Source organism: Dromiciops gliroides, chromosome 6 (genome assembly GCF_019393635.1).
Source record: "Dromiciops gliroides isolate mDroGli1 chromosome 6, mDroGli1.pri, whole genome shotgun sequence".
Taxonomy (NCBI): domain Eukaryota; kingdom Metazoa; phylum Chordata; class Mammalia; order Microbiotheria; family Microbiotheriidae; genus Dromiciops; species Dromiciops gliroides.
Window position 1 is genome coordinate 230,421,105 of NC_057866.1, and position 18,089 is coordinate 230,439,193.

Genomic DNA, 18,089 nt, shown 5'->3' on the forward strand with positions numbered 1-18,089 from the left:
TAAGAAAGTTATTATGGCATCAGTATGGAAGATGGGTTTGAGAATGGAGAAACCAATTAGCAGGCTACTCCAAGAGTCCAAAGAAGAGGTGATGAGGGCCCCATCTAAGATATAGGGGCAGTATAAGTAAAGATATCCATTCTGATCATATTTCCAACTCCCATTTTAAATAATTACTATTTAATTAACTTTCATTGATTTTCTTTAATTAACATTGGCTAAAAGAATCCTGCCTTCTAACTTGAAAAGTAAAAATAAAAATGTATGTGTGTGTGTATACACATGTATATATTTATTTTTGGTTCAGAAATATTATTTATATCTATGTTCAAAGCTCTCCAATGATGAAAATGTATGTAACTTAGGGCCTTAAAAAGTTGTCTGGGGCACTGGGAGATTAAGTGATTCACTTGACCATGATTATATGTATGTATGTATATATGAGAAGAACTTAAGGTTAGAACTTTCTCTTTCCAAGGTCAATCCTCTATCTACTACTTCCTGCTTCCCACCCCCACAAAGAAACAGCTGATTAAAGTGAAAGGAAGGAAAAATTTCTTTTTAAATTAAGGCAGCAAAAAGCCAAAATAAATTTTAAAAATAATAACTAAATAAATTAACGGGTGATTTTATTTTAGGAAAGGGGAGTCAGAAGCTGGATCTGGGCAGATTGCTTCATGCAAAATAAGCCAGATCCTAGATGATAAAAAGGGGCAGGAGGATGCAGAACTAGAAAATAAACAAGAGATACTAGATGATTTTTTTAGAGTAACAAAGATAGACAAACACCTATACTCATTGTAATAGAATTTGATGGAGGAAAAAAAAAACAAAAAATATAAGACTAAATGCTAATAAGATCCATTCACTCATAAAATGGAAAAGGGTGGCAGAATAAATTTAAAAATAAATTCCTTTAATTTTCTGCATATAAGAGACTAATTTAAAACAAAGAATCATACAAAACAAAAATGAGAACATGGAGTGGAAATTTATTATGCCTCAAAAGAATCCAAAAAGAGTAGGAATAGTGATAATGATTTTGGGCAAGGCAACGGTAAAAATAAATACTATCAAGAGAAACAAGAAAACTATATTGTGGTTAATGGCATCACAGATAAAATGCTATCTAAATTAAATGTATTGATTGGATAGCACTTTTAATGAACAAATAATGTGCTACATGAATTGCTGAATAAAGTCAATACCAAAAGGCAACAACTCTGGTCAACAGTGATGCCTAAGTTAAAGGGCACATCTTTAACTTTTATGAATAACCAAAAAAACTACGCAAGTAGAAAGTGATATCCTGCTTATATATCACAATCCTGATGTTCGGTAGTTACACTTAAGTGTTTTAGGGAAATATACTTTAGGGAGGTTTGTTTGAGTGTTCATATTATTTAAGTCTATGGGGGTGGCGGCAGGAAAGAAGGGAAGATAACTGAATAAACCCTCTTTTCCCTTTATTCATCTTCAACCTAGTTCTTAGGGCTCAGATCAGGTCACTTTCCTACCTTGTGAAAACTCTCATGATAACCACTCATCTAATCTCTATATTCTTTTTAATTGCAGCAAACTAAAAATAATTTTTATACACTTCTCAATTTTGTAATTATAATGCACAACGTTGCATTTTACTATACCAGTATACAACATGGCTATACTGAATTAAGTATGTATAGCTTGTCTTCGACTAAAAAGCAAGTTTCCTGTGGACAAGGAAGTACTGCATGAACACTTGTATATACCCAAATTATTTCACAAAACAGGAACATACTTATGTGCTTCCTGATGTGTACCCTCAATTTTGGCTCCTTCTTTTTCCTCTTAGTGATTTGGAGAACACGATGAAGACTATTCCTTTATCAAATTTGTATGTATCAATTTCGTGGTCTTTTGAAGTGAGCACATCAAAGGAAGAGCAAAATGCTGCGGTGCAAAACAGGACATGGTATAGATTTGTAATGATTGGAATGACGCCACCTGCTGGAGACTTACTGTAGGAAAGCTCCACCATGAAGAGAAGGCCTCTGAGGGCAAGGCCATGCGGCTTTTCTTTGGCATCAGGAAGTGAAGTTTGCTTGTGGGAGGAAGAGGGGGTGAGGCGGAAGCTCTGGCTCTTTTTCCTCAGGACTCCGGTGGAGAAGGGAGCAAGAAATGCGCTCTCCCTTTAAAAGATAGATGAATCTAGGCCTTTCTCCTTCTCTTCACCAAATTCTTATTCTCCTTAATAAATGCACAAAAGTCTAACTCTTGCTAAAGCTTATAATTTATTGGCGACCACTCATTAGATATTTTAGGCAGACTAGCTAGAATTTTAGCCCGTTACAGATTTTTCCTTTGCATTTTCCATAAACTTTCTTACTGGAGTTATAAATAATTTGATACAAAAGAATTTATTCTTTAATTTGAAAATGAGAAGTTCATATTGATTTACTGGAAAAAAATCCAGTAACATTTTAATTACTATACATGTATTCCAGATGTCTAATTTTTCTATCTCAACAATGCAGATCTCACAATAATGATTAAATGGAAATACACATAACGTGTGTGTAAACAAACATATACACAACAAATAAAATTTTTTAAACTCTGAAAAATCCCTTTCCTATTTAGAAAACATAACATTATATAACATTGTTGGCTAGCATTAACCTAGTTTAAATATGGAAAGGTTTTTTTTTTTTATGCCTTAAGTCAATATTTCAAAGTATCCCAAAATTATCTTTTAAATCTCAAAACATTCCTTATCAGGTAAGTGTTTATTTCGATTCTGGTTTATTGGGTGAAAAAAGTAGGTATATACATTTGGAAAAATTGAGTAAAAATTAAAGTGCTATTAAACTCTAATTTTCAAGTCACAGTTATATAAGATTCTAGAAACTATTAACAAAATGTCAAGAACTGCTCACATGAAGCCGTTATCCACAATATATATATATATATATATATATATATATATATATATATATATACACACACATTTTTTTTTTAGTGAGGCAATTGGGGTTAAGTGACTTGCCCAGGGTCACACAGCTAGTAAGTGTTAAGTGTCTGAGGCCGGATTTGAACTCAGGTACTCCTGATTCCAGGGCCGGTGCTCTATCCACTGCGCCACCTAGCTGCCCCCCACAATATTTTTTTAAGACGCATTTAAAAGGGATTCTATATGCAATTGTAAAAAATTCCACTTCAAACTGCTAGTAAATAATAGATATTCAACACATGAAGACCAAAATTCAATACACAACATGCACAAATCAATGAAAATATTGTAAGTCTATAAAAATGGTATCCAAAATAGCTAAGGATATACTTGAACCAATAAACAACAACTAGGAACAAGCACATCTCAAAGAGCATAAATAGCACAAAATTATGGCATCTCAAACTTGAAAAAAAAAACCAAAAAACAACCTAGATGTCATCTACTCCAATTAGTAAAATCTCTAGAAAGGAAGAACAGATTAACTTTCAAAACAGCAGTTAAGAAGTTTTTCTTATATTGAGCTGAATTTTTTCTCTATAACTTTTTACTGTTCCTCCTAGCTCTGCCCTCTGAGTTCAAGAATATGTATTTTAATCTCTCTTTTTTCAAATATATGACAAATATATGAAAAGTCCTATCAAATACGCTTGTGCTTTGGGCTAAATTTCCATTAACTGATTCTGAAATGGCACCATCTCTAGTCCCTTATTCATCCTGGTTGCCCTCCAGTTCAATGTTCTAAAACATGGCACCCATTAATGAACAAAATACTTGAAATCAGTTCTGGGGGCAGAAAGAGGTTGGCGGGGGGTGTGTGGTGGTGGTGTCTATGACTTCTCTTGTTTGAACATTAGATTCCTCCTAAGACTATAAACACAAGGATTTTTTGAATACTGTGTCACACTTAATTGAAAGTAAAACTGTAGCCTACTAAACCAGCACTTAACAAAGTACCAGCAGAGCTGGCAGTAAATAATGCATGTTGACCTAGTAATATTAACTGTTTTCTACCTAAACTTCAACCATCTTACTTATTTGAAATTATTTTAAAACCCAAATATAAAACTTAACACTTTTATCTATTAAATTTCATTTCACTAGGTTTGACCCTTCATTCTACTTTGTAGAGATTTTGATAAACCCTACCCTGGTATGAGTGTTTTATTTACTAGCTGACTCCACTGTAATAAACTGTTATCTTATACTTATCTTTCTTTATATTATATACTCACGTGTCATATGTGAGACACGGTGGCATAGTGGATGAGCTCATCCAAGTCAAGAAAACCAGATTTCATATGTAAAATGCTTTGTAAACCTTAAAGGGATATGTAAGGCAAAGTTCGACCTCTGACTCATAATGCCTGTGTGATTCTAGACAAATCTCTTAAATCTCTCAAGGCTCTGGGCAACTAAATTCAGAAGTTTCAGAGCAGGTGTGGCCTAGCATGAGTATAGAGAATTTTTTTCATGTAGGAATTACCTCTATAAAATAAAATAAAATCACAATAAAATCACAAGTCCAGTCTCTATGACCATGTGGTGTATGCCTAAAATTGATAATTCATAAGTGTTTCCCTTCACAGGAAATAAACTTCTTAAGGGCCGGTTTCATTTTTGCCATCTTATTGTAGGACATAGTAGGTGCTCATTTGTTTACTGATTGATTTCTAGAGATCCCTAAGAATAAAGAATTCCATAATAATCATACTGTAGCTGAGACAGGTGAAAAAACACTGCTGCAAAGAGACTAAGGAATCCTTGATTAGCATGAATTTTTCTTTCTTTTTTAAAAAAGTGACGATTCCTGCAAAGAAAAACCTGAGGTAATAATACTGGCATGATTTACCTTACAAGGCTGTAATAAAGTACTCAGTAAACTTTAAAGTAACTAGTAGCAGATACAGGGAAAAATCTTGTGGGAAGAGGTGAGGAGTTTTCTAGGAAGTGATAATTAATTAGTTTACCAAAGGAGAAAAGTGGGATCTTCAAGCAAGGCCAAAAAAAGGTTGCACAGACTAATGAAATCACAAGTCCATGATCTTTACTTGTCTCTCTTCTACACTTGACTCCCTTGCTCCCTTGTCTTATCACCTCTTATCCCTTTACAAACATCAACTCAGGTTGATCTGCATGATTACCCTTGTAGAGGCCATATAATAATACTGAACAGAGCCTTTTAAAAAAATTATGACCAGAGTTGTTAAAAAGGCATGATAAAAATAAAACTTAGCTCAAGTATCATCTCCTGAGTCCTCTCCATATGCTCTCAGTTGTTACTGCTCCTCCCCAACCCCTCAAATTACTTTGAATATATTTTGTTTGGGTGTGTCTGTGTTCATGTTTCCCCATATAAGATATGAGCTCCTTAAAGGCACGGCACTACAGTTTCACCACTCCACAGGCACTTCAAAAGTGGAGGGTGAATTAAACCAAAATGACATGAACCATGGCCATGCTGGAATAAATCGGACAAACTTTCTTTTACAAAGTGATACTGAAGTCCAATAAGCAACTTCTACATGGAAATTGGTGCTTAAACCAGAATTGCTTTTTTGGGTGTTTCTGGTATAGGGTTTTGCATAAGGACAGAAGTTGTTACCTTGGAAATTCCTAAAGAAGAGAATAAATGTGGCATAGGAGGAATGAATGGATGGATGAAAGGTATAGCGCATGTTCTACTTTCCTAGACCAGTGTTCTGTCACTAGGCACTGTGATGTTTCTAAGGCAGTGTTCTCACTGAAGAAATTCAGAGAAGTAAGTTGAAGAGAATGATTGAAGTAAAAGCTGGTACTTAAGAAAATCATTATAAGCATCAACGACTGGTTTTTGGTTGACAAAGTAAGTAATGGTTCATTGCTGTCAATATCTGTGCCCACAGATGATTTATTTTGTATATTTTGAATAAAAAGACATTCTTTTATACATTCCTGATACTGGCACAAGATTCATGTGGCAACACTCTGCTTCCAAAAGAAGGAAGGAAAGGGATTTTTACTATTATTTTGTTATATCAGAACTTTAGTGTTTTTTTCACTAAAAGGAAAGTTCAAAAGCAGCCTTCTTGTGCAGATGAAGACTAATTAAAATTGGGTACAAAGTAGAGACATATCTAATCATGTGACAACCTTTGTGTAATGAAATTGTTTAAAGTAAAAAAAAAGAGATCATAGTGCCAATTATAAACATGTGATTAGGTTTTTCTGTCTCTAAATAAGTTAGGTTGTTTCTCTTTTTTTAAAAAATTAAAGTATGATTGAATGTATTTATCAACTGTGTGAGAAGCTAAACAAGTTTCAAATGTGAAAATACCTTTTTTTTCCACATTTTCTTTCTTTTTCTTTTCTTCTTCTTCTCCTTTGGTACCAGAAGGCAAGACTGGAGTAGATATGGACTGTATTATATTTTCAGAAAGTGTGGATGTAGAATTAGCTTGAACTGATGGAGCAGATGGAATTGGTATTTGTTTCACTAAAAGAGAATATTGAAATATAAAATGTTTAAACAAAACACAAAAGAAGTAGTAGTAAAGATAGTTAGCATTTACATAGCACCTACCATGTGCAAAGTCCTAGGCTAAGGGCTTTTTACATTTGCATCTCACAACAGTGGAAAAACTAAGGTAAATAGAGACTGAGTGACTTGTCCAAGGTCATAAAGCAAGTAGAGGTTTGAGGCCACATTTAAACTCAGGTCTTCCCAACCAGTCTCAGGACTGTACCATATAGCAGCCTAAATAGTAATTAGAAAAATAATAATGTACATTTAAATTACATTTTTTAAATGGAAAGAACCCTACTTCTGACTCCCTAATCAATACTTTCTAAGGATGAAGGAAATAAATGGAATAGTTACAGCCATACTTCTAAAACAAACATACTATTTCATGTGCACATCAATATTCGGTATGGACAAGATTTCATGCTAATGAAAACTTGAAAATATGACTCATTTGTCCAATTACTATGCAGGAATAAAACTCTAGATTAGCAATTACCTAGATTAAAACCAATAACTGTTCACTGCTAGACAATTATAATTTTTAGGGTAATGTCTGCAAAATAATTTCACATACAGGATTACATTATCTTGTCCATAACTGGACTACAACATGCAGTCATTGTTGAATGAGGAATGGTGAATGAAAATGATACTTTAAAGAATTCCATTTTTATTTTTTTATTTTTATTTTTGCAGGCAGTGAGGGTTAAGTGACTTGCCCAGAGTCACATAGCTAGTAAGTGTCAAGTGTCTGAGACCAGATTTGAACTCAGGTCCTCCTGAATCCAGGGCCGGTGCTTTATCCACTGTGCCACCAGCTGCCCCAAGAATTCTACTTTTAAACAGATTAAAAGATATTTAAAGGAAATTACTCATTTAAAAATAAAATAAAATAAATTTAAATACAGAAACTATGTATTATCTCAGGTGTCAGGTGACTAAATTTTCTAAATAAAAAACTGAACATGTGGCCAGCCAAATAATATTCCTTTTATAATGCCTCATTAAAAGTTTGTGTATGTGTGTGTATTCCCACCCCCCTACCCCAGACATCAAGATTGCACCATAAAATCTGGGGTATATGGATATTACTTGGTAAAATATTTCTAAAAGTAAAAGATAATCATACTATGTAGAATTCAATTTATTTTTGTACACCGTTCTGCACTGTAGCACTGTATAACCCCCAACAACCCCCCCAAAAACCCTCAATCTATTTTGCAGTAATAGTCAATAAAAATACACTAGGGGTTGCAATCTATATATGTAAAATTATGGGTTAACTTGGTTAAATAGTAATAGTAAATAGAACGCTATATTTGAGTCAGCAGACATGGGTTTATATGGTAGGTCTTACATTTAACAGATGTGTGTCTTTGAAAAGTCATTTCAACTTTTGCAAGTTTTAGTAAGATCGTCTTGTTCTGAAACAACTGAATAGACCTTTACATTCTATATAAACTATTATTATTTAAATAACAAAAAGCATGCTCAGTTTTGAGACTTCAAATATAGCAGTGGAAAGATTTTTCCTTCTCCAAGAAGCACTCTTTTTTTTTTTTTTGGATGGGGCAATGAGGGTTAAGTGACTTGTCCAGGGTCACATACCTACTAAGTGTCAAGTACCTGAGGCCAAATTTGAACTCAGGTTTTCCTGAATCCTGTGGCAGTGCTTTATCCACTGCGCCACCTAGCTGCCTCCTCAAGAAGCATTCGTAATACATGTGGTTAAACGTATCAACATTTTTGGGATACCTTTTTTGATCTCTTCTGGAGGATACACATCCTTATTTATCTCTTATGAAAGACTTTTCAAAATCACTAAAAGGCAAAGGCAATCTAAGGGTTCTCTGACCAACAATGTTTTGTAATAATGATCAGTAAAAAAGTACTAGACAATTATGTGAAAAGATAAATAGCACAGAGTTTAAATTTGGGCTATGGCAAAGGACAATAGCAAAGTCTGCCTTTTCTGACAGACGGGAAAAAAGAAAGCAGCAATTATGCTTAGTATATTATCTATGAATCCAAAGGAAACAAAAGATAGTATTAGAGATAATAAATGAAAGGCAATCTTCCCCTGGGCAGAACGATGCTGTTGAGAGATGGCAATTGAAAACAAAAATGCTTAAAATCCACTCTATTTTATTTGTTACATAGATTATGCAAAAATTGTGACTGAGAGTGAAACTATGGACTTGAAATATATTGAAGTAGCCACTAGATGGCAGATTCAAAGTTTAGGTGAGCTATTATATGAAAATCAATTAGAGAAGAATATAGGATTTCAAATGTTTCTATTTTGACAAATAGTATTATATAATTCCAATTGTAATAAGGCCACTCTATTTTCAAACTTTTGTAGCCATGCTGATATAACTTACTGATATAAAAAAAATTGTTTCAAGAAAAAATACTTAGTATCCTTTAGAGGCTGTTTTTACCCCTGTAATATTTTTTTGTTATTTTATGTAGCTGTATGGAGGTCAAATTTGGATATATGGGGAAGGTTAAATAAATAAATAAAATTCCTAAATGTTGTTCTAGAGATTTGGAGTCAAGAGTATCTGTAAATTATTATTTTCGGGTAAAAGGAACTTCCTTTATGAGATGCAGGGTTACTGATATTAACCAAAGTCCTACCCACAGACCTGATTCCATCAATACAGATACAATCAAGGACTTTGTGTAATTCAGGAGGTGATAGGTAGTGTTGGGATTTGGAAGGACTAAACAAAGGTAAAGTGCTGAGATGTAGTTATAGGTAGTTGAGTTTGGTGATTTGTTCTGTGACTATAATTTGATATTATAAACACCAAAGTTCTCAAAGGCTGAGGGGGCTCCTGATTCAGATAGAGACTGACTCTTTATGGGAGTTGACTCCTTCCAGGATGCAGAGACCTGGCCAAACTCCGGGTTCATGGGAAATACGTAAAGCCAAAGGTGCCTTTAAGTTTGTGTTTCCTATTGCTTGAAGAAATAAAACCTCCCTTTTTGATGTTGTTGGGTTTTGTGAATTGTTTTGTTATTTATATCTACAGTCTCTGGCACATACTGAGGTCTTAGAAATGCTATTAAACAATGACTTTCCTTGATTTTGATGCTTCCTTCTCTAAAAGCAAGCCTAGGCACTTTTTAAACAAACACACACAAATTCTAAAATATCTCCAGGTATACTAAATAAAAAGTAATAATAACACCTCCCACTACTACACTGTACTTTAAGGTTTCCAAAGCCTTGTGAGGTAGGAAATGGAAGAATATTTTTTGTTTTTGTTTTTGTTTTTTAGTGAGGCAATTGGGGTTAAGTGACTTGCCCAGGGTCACACAGCTAGTAAGTGTTACGTGTCTGAGGCTGGATTTGAACTCAGGTCTTCCTGACTCCAGGGCTGGTGCTCTATCCACTGCCCCACCCAGCTGTCCCGGAAGAACTTTTTAGTATAAGAAAACCTGAGGTCCATGGCAGAGAAAAATCCTGAAATGTTTGTTATGAATACTTTTAAATTAGTATTTTTAAACTAAACTGACCAGTTTAGTTTATAAGCAGCTGGTGTTGCTGAAGCTAGTGAAAGGCCAGAGATCTTTTCCCCCAAGTTAATTAATATCTTATTTCACATCCCTAATGGCTCTTTGAGCAATAGAGTAATTACTCTTCATAAAAGCAAAGAGAAACCCAAATTATCAATACAATGTCTATAAAATATAAAATATTATTAAAAAATTTTTGTATCCAAACATTTTTTTCCAGTCAAGAATTTATTAAATTTATTAAACACTTGTATGCCAGGCCCTCTGTCATGATTTGGGGATACGAAAGTAACAAGCAAATAATTTTTTGGAAGAGGAATATTAAAAAAAAAAAAGATATACAAAAGGAATTAGCAAAAGAGCTCCCCTCTTTTTCCCAGTTCATATTTACAAATAAGTATAAAGTGTACATTTACTCTATATAGGTAAATGTATTTTGGGTTTTTTTGGTGGGGTAATGAGGGTTAAATGACTTGCCCAGGGTCACACAGCTAGTAAGTGTCAAGATTTAAACTCAGGTCCTCCTGAATCCATGGCTGGTGCTTTATCCACTGCACGACCTAGCTGCCCTGAGTAAATGTATTTTTATGATACAATATACTTGTATGATACAAAGTACTCATTCTGTACAGTACATATAGTAAAGGGCTTCCAAATTTACCAGGTTTGCCTATAACATGGCAATTCATAATTTAAAAAAAATTTTAAAAGCATATTCTTTACATATTTTTTTATTTCAATTATTTTAAATTCCTTAAAGATATTAAACTTGAAAGATAAATGTAATTTTGGAAATAGGAAGGTCAGGTTCTAGCCCTGTAATTAATATCCTCTATGACCTAGGGCAAGACAATCTTAGCTCTCCAGACACCAGTTTCTTCATCAGTAAAAGCACAAGGTTTGATTAAATGATTAAGTCCTGTTCCCAATCTCAAACTCCATGTCTAAACTGAAATGCTGGATAAGCTACACAAAAGAATCTGACAAGTAGCAAAGAGTAAAAATCCTCACACCTCAAGTTCTTTCTGTGCTATGAACTTATGAAAACATAAATGTTATCATTTAAAATAGCAGCCTTTTAAGACTCAATGTATTTTTAATTATAACTTAATATGACATTCTTTTAACTTTAGCAAACATGTAAAAGTACTTAATTCCCTGAAGGAATGAGATGGAGTCAAAATTGCGGCTACTACTCAAGTGTGGGGACACTTTTCCTAAAATTTTCTTGAGACAGTATACTCTTGAAGAAATGTTTCTTTTGGGGGGCAGCTAGGCAGTGCAGTGGATAAAGGACTAGCCCTGGATTCAGGAGGACCTGAATTCAAATCCGACATAAAAAACTTGACACTTACTAGCTGTGTGACTCTGGGCAAGTCACTTAACCCTCACTGCCCTGTAAAAAGAAAAGAAAAGAAAGAAAGGAAGAAATGTTTCTTTTGATAATGAGGCTGTATCTACTACTACTGTTTGTAAACTAATTTAACGGGACAATTTAAATCAAAAGATTAGCTCTTTTTATATAATTTATACAAAGAGAAAGCCTGAAAATTATATGTTTATTTGAGTATCTGTGGCAAAGGGAAAATTTTTTTTAAATGGGCAGTATTTAAAATTAAGAAACCTTACATCCAGACCCAGAAACTATCAGTGAGAATTTAACAGCTACTCAAAAGGAAAACAATTCATTTGGGCTTGTTTTTATTTGTCTTAAGGAAATGCCTAACATCATTCTAGTTATATCAGAAATATTTTCAGTTTATTTAGTAATGATAATTTCACGTTGAAACAACCATTATAATTTAATTAAAACTATAAGTCTATTTGAAACAACAAAAATGAAATTCTAAGTATTAAACAACATGGTAAACATGAAATGAGAGCAGAAGGAAGCTAGACATAATTTTCATTTTTCTATTTTAATCACCTCCATTGCGAATTTCAGCCTGAATGAGCTCCTGTTTAAGTCCTTCAATTTCTTGCTTCAGTTTAGCATTTTCAACACGTAGTTTCTTCTCTTCTCTGAGAGTTGCCTGTAAAACTAAAATTAATAAAGTTAGGTACATTAGAATTTTTTAAAATTCCATTTTGTTAAACAATTTAAGAAATAATATACTTGCTGGAAGTAGAATAAAACCCACTAGTTAGGTGACTGACCCATTCCTTTTTGTTAACAGTGCTTTAAAAAAATTTAAATGGTGAATTAAAAAAAAAAAGATTATGTTAAAGTTAACAATAGAAAAAAATATTTTACTTATAGGTCATTAACCTGGCTTCTCTAAAGTGACTAAAATAGAAAACAAAATTTTCCCCTTCGTTGATACCAGAAGAAAACAGACCAGCATCTCATTTTTCTAAGACTAGAGAAAAGGGAGAGAACACAAAAAGCCAAAGAAGGAGGGGCAGGTATTAAACAGACATCATATTTTAAAAAATGAATGAAATAACACCTTTACCATGAAGCCTAAAAAGGAAAAGACAACTTTTCCTTGGCTCTCTTTTCTTAGCTAAGGGAGTCACTGTAATATTGTTGTAACCTAATTACCATTTTCCAGGAGACTCCTTCCTTCTATCACATTCCACTAAGATATCTTCAAAGATATTCTCTATCAGCTACCAATGACTTAAAAAAAATTTTTTTTTAATTTTTTCCAATTAAATGTAAAAATACTTAAGATACATTTTAAAAAATTTTGAGTTTCCAAATTCTCTTCCTCTCTATCCTAACCCTACCCTGTTTTGGCAAGCAATTTGATACAGGTCATACATGTCATGCAAAACATATTTCCACATTAGTTATGTTATAAAAGAAAACACAGCCCAAAGAAAGAAAAATTAAAAAAAAAAAGTTTCCATCTGGATTCAGACTCTATCAGTTCTTTCTCTGGAGGAAAACAGTATTTTTTATCAGGAGTCTTAGGAATTGTCCTGCTGAGAATAGTGAAGTCTTTCATAGTTGATCACTGTACAATACTGCTATTACCATGTACACTGTTCACGTGGTTCTGCTCACTTTACATTTCACCACTTCAGGTAAGCCTCTCCAAGTTTTTCTTTTCTTTTTTTTTTTGAGAGGCAATTGGGGTTACATGACTTGCCCAGGGTCACACAGCTACTAAGGCCGGATTTTAAGTCAGGTCCCCCTGAATCCAGGGCAGGTGCTTTATCCACTGGACCACCTAGCTGCTCCCTACTCTCCAGGTTTTTCTGAAAGCATCCTACTTGTCATTTCTTAGAGCACAAGCATATACTACAAGGGCATCCACTCAGTTTCTGACTCTTTGCCACAACAAGAAAAGCAGCTATAATGATTTTATTTTGGGGGAGGGGCAGCTAGGTGGCACAGTGGATAGAGTACTGGGCCTGAAGTCATGAAGACACACCTATCTGAGTTCAAATATAACCTCTAAGCCCTCAAATTCTTTAATGAAGACACTGCTAAATGTTGTATAATCCTGACTATGGCTCCTCAATATTTGGATTGTTTCTTTCTGGCTGTTTACAATATTTTCTCCTTGATCTGGGAGCTCTGGAATTTGGGAGTTTCATTTTGGGATCTTTCAGGAAGTAATTAATAGATTCTTTCAAATATTATTTATCCTCTGGTTCTAGGCTATCAGCGAAGTTTTCTTGGTAATTTCTTGAAAGATGATGTCTAGGTTCTTTTTTCAATCATGGCTTTCAGGTAGTTGGATAATTCTTAAATGATCTCTCCTGGATCTATTTTGTAGGCCTGTTGCTTTTCCAATAATATAGTTCATATTTTCTTCTACTTTTTCATTCTTTTGATTTGATTTTATTGTTTCTTGATATCTCATGGAATCATTATCTTCCACTTGCCCAATTCTAATTTATTTTATTTTATTTTATTTTGCAGGGCAATGAGGGTTAAGTAACTTGCCCAAGGTCACACAGCTAGTAAGTGTCAAGTGTCTGAGGTCACATTTGAATTCAGGTCCTCCTGAATCCAAGGCTGATATTTTATCCACTGTGCCACCCAGCTGCCCCCCAAATTCTAATTTTTAAGGAATAATTTTCTTCATAGAGCTTTTGCACCTATTTTTTTAATGTGGCCAATTCTACTTTTTAAGGAGTTCCTTTTTTTTCCAGTGAATTTTTGTACATCTTTTTCCTCTTAACCAACTCTGTTTTTTTAAGGAGTTCTTCTCTGCAGTGGATTTTTGTGCCTCCTTTACCAAACTATCGACTCCTTTTTGATTATATTCTTGCATCTTCATCATTTCTTCACCCATTTCCCCCCCTTCCTCTTATTTGATTTTTAAAATCCCTTTTGATCTCTTCCAGGAATTCTTTTTGGGCCTGAGACCAATTCACATTTTTTCCTCTGACTTTGAATTTTGTGTTTTGACCTTCCCTCTCACCATAGTAATTTTCTATGGTCAAGTTCTTTTTTTATTGTTTGCTCATTTTCAGCCTATTTCTTGACTTTCTTCAAATTAATGGTACAGTTGGGTTCTGTTCCTGGGTAGAGGAGGCACTATCTCAAGTTTCATTTTGTTGTTGTTGGTTGGTTTTTTTTGTTTGTTTTGGGTTTTTTTGTTTTTTTGTTTTGTTTTTTTTAGTAAGGCAATTGGGGTTAAGTGACTTGCCCAGGGTCACACAGCTAGTAAGTGTTAAGTGTCTGAGGCCAGATTTGAACTCAGGTCCTCCTGAATCCAGGGCCAGTGTTCTATCCACTGAGCCATCTAGCTGCCCGGGTGGTTGTTTTTTGGGAGTGTTTTTGTACTGCTGTTTTCAGAATTCATTCTGGGTGTCTAAGTTTTCAGTTTTTCTACGGTATCTAAGAACCGCTCTCCTGGTCTGTGCACTTGTCTGTCAGTGACTACAAGCATTCTTTTCTGAGTCCCCATTCCCCTGCTGTCACACACTCTAGTGTGCCTGCTTGTTGGCTTGTGGGGGCATGGCCTGTGTTGGATGACACACCACTTTTACCACAGTGAGAAATTTTCCTGCTGACCTTCTACGTTGTCTTGGACTGAAAAATTGTTTCACACTGTCCTCTTGTTAGTTTTTGTGGTTCCTGAATTTGTTTTAAGACATTTTAAGGTTTTTTTGGAGGGAAATTTGGGAAGGATCAGGTAATTCTCTGCCTTTACTCTGCCATCTTGGCTTCACCCTACCAATACCTTTTCATTTACAGTGTGCTCCCCACACCTGTGTAATCTGAGGAAATCTAGGTTTATAAAACTGTAGTGATCTGCCCATCACTGTTGAGCCCAGGAGTCTGACTATCCAATGTACCGCATTTCCACTCTAACCAAGTAGATACCTATGATCTCCAGAAGGAAGGAAAGTCTATGCTTATGAAATCATGCATCCTTTCAAAACATAATCACAGTATTTTAGAATGAGCCAGAGCCTTAATACACTCTAGTCCACTCCTGTCCTCAATCTCAGATTTAAAAAAAAAAATGAATAAACTGATACTCATTAACATTAAAAGCCATATAGTTATTTTGTTGTAAGTTGTTTAGCTAGGGCTAGAAAACTAAGAGCTTCTAGGTGGCTAGTGGGTATCAGGAAGACTCATCTTTCTGAGTTCAATTCTGGCCCCAGACACATATTGGTTGTTTGACCCATGCCAAGTCACTTTTGCCTCGGTTTCCTCATCTGTAAAATGAGCTGAAGAAGGAAATGGCAAACCACTACAGTATCTTCGCTAAGAAAATTTCAAATAGGGTCATGAAAAACTGCTGGACATGACTGAAAAACAACTGAACAAAGAACACCATGTTGAGAAACCACAGGAGCGGTATTAATTAAATCATATTATTGTAAAAGAATTATTTATAGACTAGTAGTTTAATGGATAGCACTGTTAATCTTTCAGATGACACCTTCAGACTGGGGAAAAGCTTAAACATATAATTTTTAAAGTTACTCAAAAAAAGAATTTTAAGTGATTTGGTGATATTTTCACACATGTACACACATGCATGCATACATACGTGCATGTGTGTGCATACATGCATGTGTGTGTGAATTTGAGAGGGTTGGGGAATATTTGCCTAAAATAAACTTCTGGGGAAGAAATAAGTTTTCAAAATATCCTGTATTCAGATAGAAAAAAATTAGCATGCCACAAAGAACTTCAATGAAAATAACAGAATTTATAAACTTTCCAAAAATATATAAATCTTAGTATAATTTTGGGGAGGATAGAAGAAGAATCTTAAACTGCAATTTGATTTGCTAGGAAAAGATGCAAATTTATGGGGAAAGTATCCTCAGAGATTTATATGCATATTTTAGCTAAAACATACAGTTCTAGAGAGGTGTCAGAGGCACTGAGAGAGTAGAGACCTGCTATGGTCTCACAGATAATGTGTGTCAGAGACAGGACTTGAACCCAGATCTTCCTGACTCCATGGCCAGCACTCTATCCACTGTGACACGTTGCTTTTTATTAGTATGGTATTATTTTTGGATTTGACCTGTGACTTCTTCGGTGTAGGGAACTGTCAGTGAGGAAGCTCCTTTTAATAAAGCAGGTAACTATCATTTAATAATTAAATATTTTTCTTTACTTCAAACACCACCTTAAATTTCCATAAAAGTATGTAGGCTTTTGTGGTGGCAAGGAATTGGAAATTGAGGGGTTCCCCATCAACTGGGAAATGGTTGAACAAATTGTGGTATATGAATGTAATGGAATTCTATTGTGCTGTAAGAAACAATGAGCAGGAGGAGTTCAGAGAAACCTGGAAGGACTTGCATGAACTAATGATGAGTGAGATGAGCAGAACCAGAAGAACATTGTACACAGTATCATCAACATTGTGTGTTGATCAACTGTGATGGACTGGATTCTTCTCACCAGTGCAATGGTACAGGAGAGTTCCAGGGGACTCATGATGGAAGGGAATCTCCAAATCCAGAAAAAGAAAAAAAAAAAAAGAACTGTGGAGTATAGATGCTGATTGAACCATACTATTTCTTTTGTTTTTGGTGCTGTTGTTTTTCTATTTTGAGGTTTTTTTCTCATTGCTCTGATTCTTCTCTTATAACATGACTAATGCAGAAATATGTTTAATGTTATTATATATATATATATATATATATAAACCTATATCAGATTACCTGCTGTCTAGGGGAGGGGGGAGAGAGGGAGAAAAATCTGAAATTGGAAAGCTTGTACAAACAAATGTTGAGAACTATCTTTACATGAAACTGGAAAAAAAAAAACTTTTATCAGGAAAAAAAAAGTATGTAGCCTTTTCCATATATAATGAAGGAGATACCTGGTCTTGCTCAAGCCTATCCCCAATCTCAAACCCAACCCACACTTTCACCTGAAAATTATGCAATTTTAAATCTTAGTTCCTTGAGGGCTCAGTAATTTTTCAGTGTATACCTAGAAATATTCACTAAGTGCAGTTTATATTGGTTTTGTAGCCAATACATACCTCTTAGCCACTATTAGTCCATAACATTACAAAATACAATTAAAATGTTTAAGGGAAATGTTTATATCCTTTCATATAGCCAAGTCATTTTTGAGAAGTTACTTATCCATAAAAAGACCTTTTTCTCTTCCATCAATGTATGCATTTTACTACATAATGGTGATTTTAAGTATCTATTTAGCAATTTTTTTTTTTTACTTCCTTACTTGCTTTCTCCTTTAGTAGAGCAACTTGCTGCTTTAGGTATTCAATAACTTGATCAGCCTCTGCACCCTTTTGTTCCAGTCTATTCAGAATTGCTTTATTGGCTGCCATCTTTATCCAGGAACGAGAAAAAATCCTGAGGGAACAGAGGAACAGATTAATCTGAATATTTTATTACAATTTCCCAAATCATGCACTGAAAAACAACTAGTAACACACCACCACATATGTCATAGTACGTGATCAAAAGAGTAGAAAAGTCCTTTTTTCCTATGAAAAAGCAAAAGGCAATCAAGTTTAATGACAGATATTTGCAAGATTTCATGTAGTAAGAATAATTTTTTCCACTTTAACAAAGCATGCTCTTTAACTACACTTTATGTTGTGTACTTATTTTGGGGAAATTAAAACAAATTACAACATTAAAAGCATT

General features: G+C 34.3%; 1 protein-coding gene across 2 annotated transcripts in view; it reads right to left on the reverse strand.

Moving 5' to 3' along the window:
- The window catches only part of AIMP1 (aminoacyl tRNA synthetase complex interacting multifunctional protein 1), a 57,050-nt gene that overhangs the window by 25,217 nt on the left and 13,744 nt on the right, over nucleotides 1-18,089 (reverse strand). For both annotated transcript variants that reach the window (XM_043973441.1, XM_043973440.1), the window contains exons 2-4: nucleotides 17,659-17,792; nucleotides 11,953-12,066; nucleotides 6,309-6,467 (exon numbers count right to left, since the gene is read on the reverse strand). In XM_043973441.1, coding sequence (XP_043829376.1) covers nucleotides 6,309-6,467; nucleotides 11,953-12,066; nucleotides 17,659-17,767 — 382 coding nt within the window. In that variant the 5' untranslated portion in view covers nucleotides 17,768-17,792. The remainder of the gene's footprint in view (nucleotides 1-6,308; nucleotides 6,468-11,952; nucleotides 12,067-17,658; nucleotides 17,793-18,089) is intronic.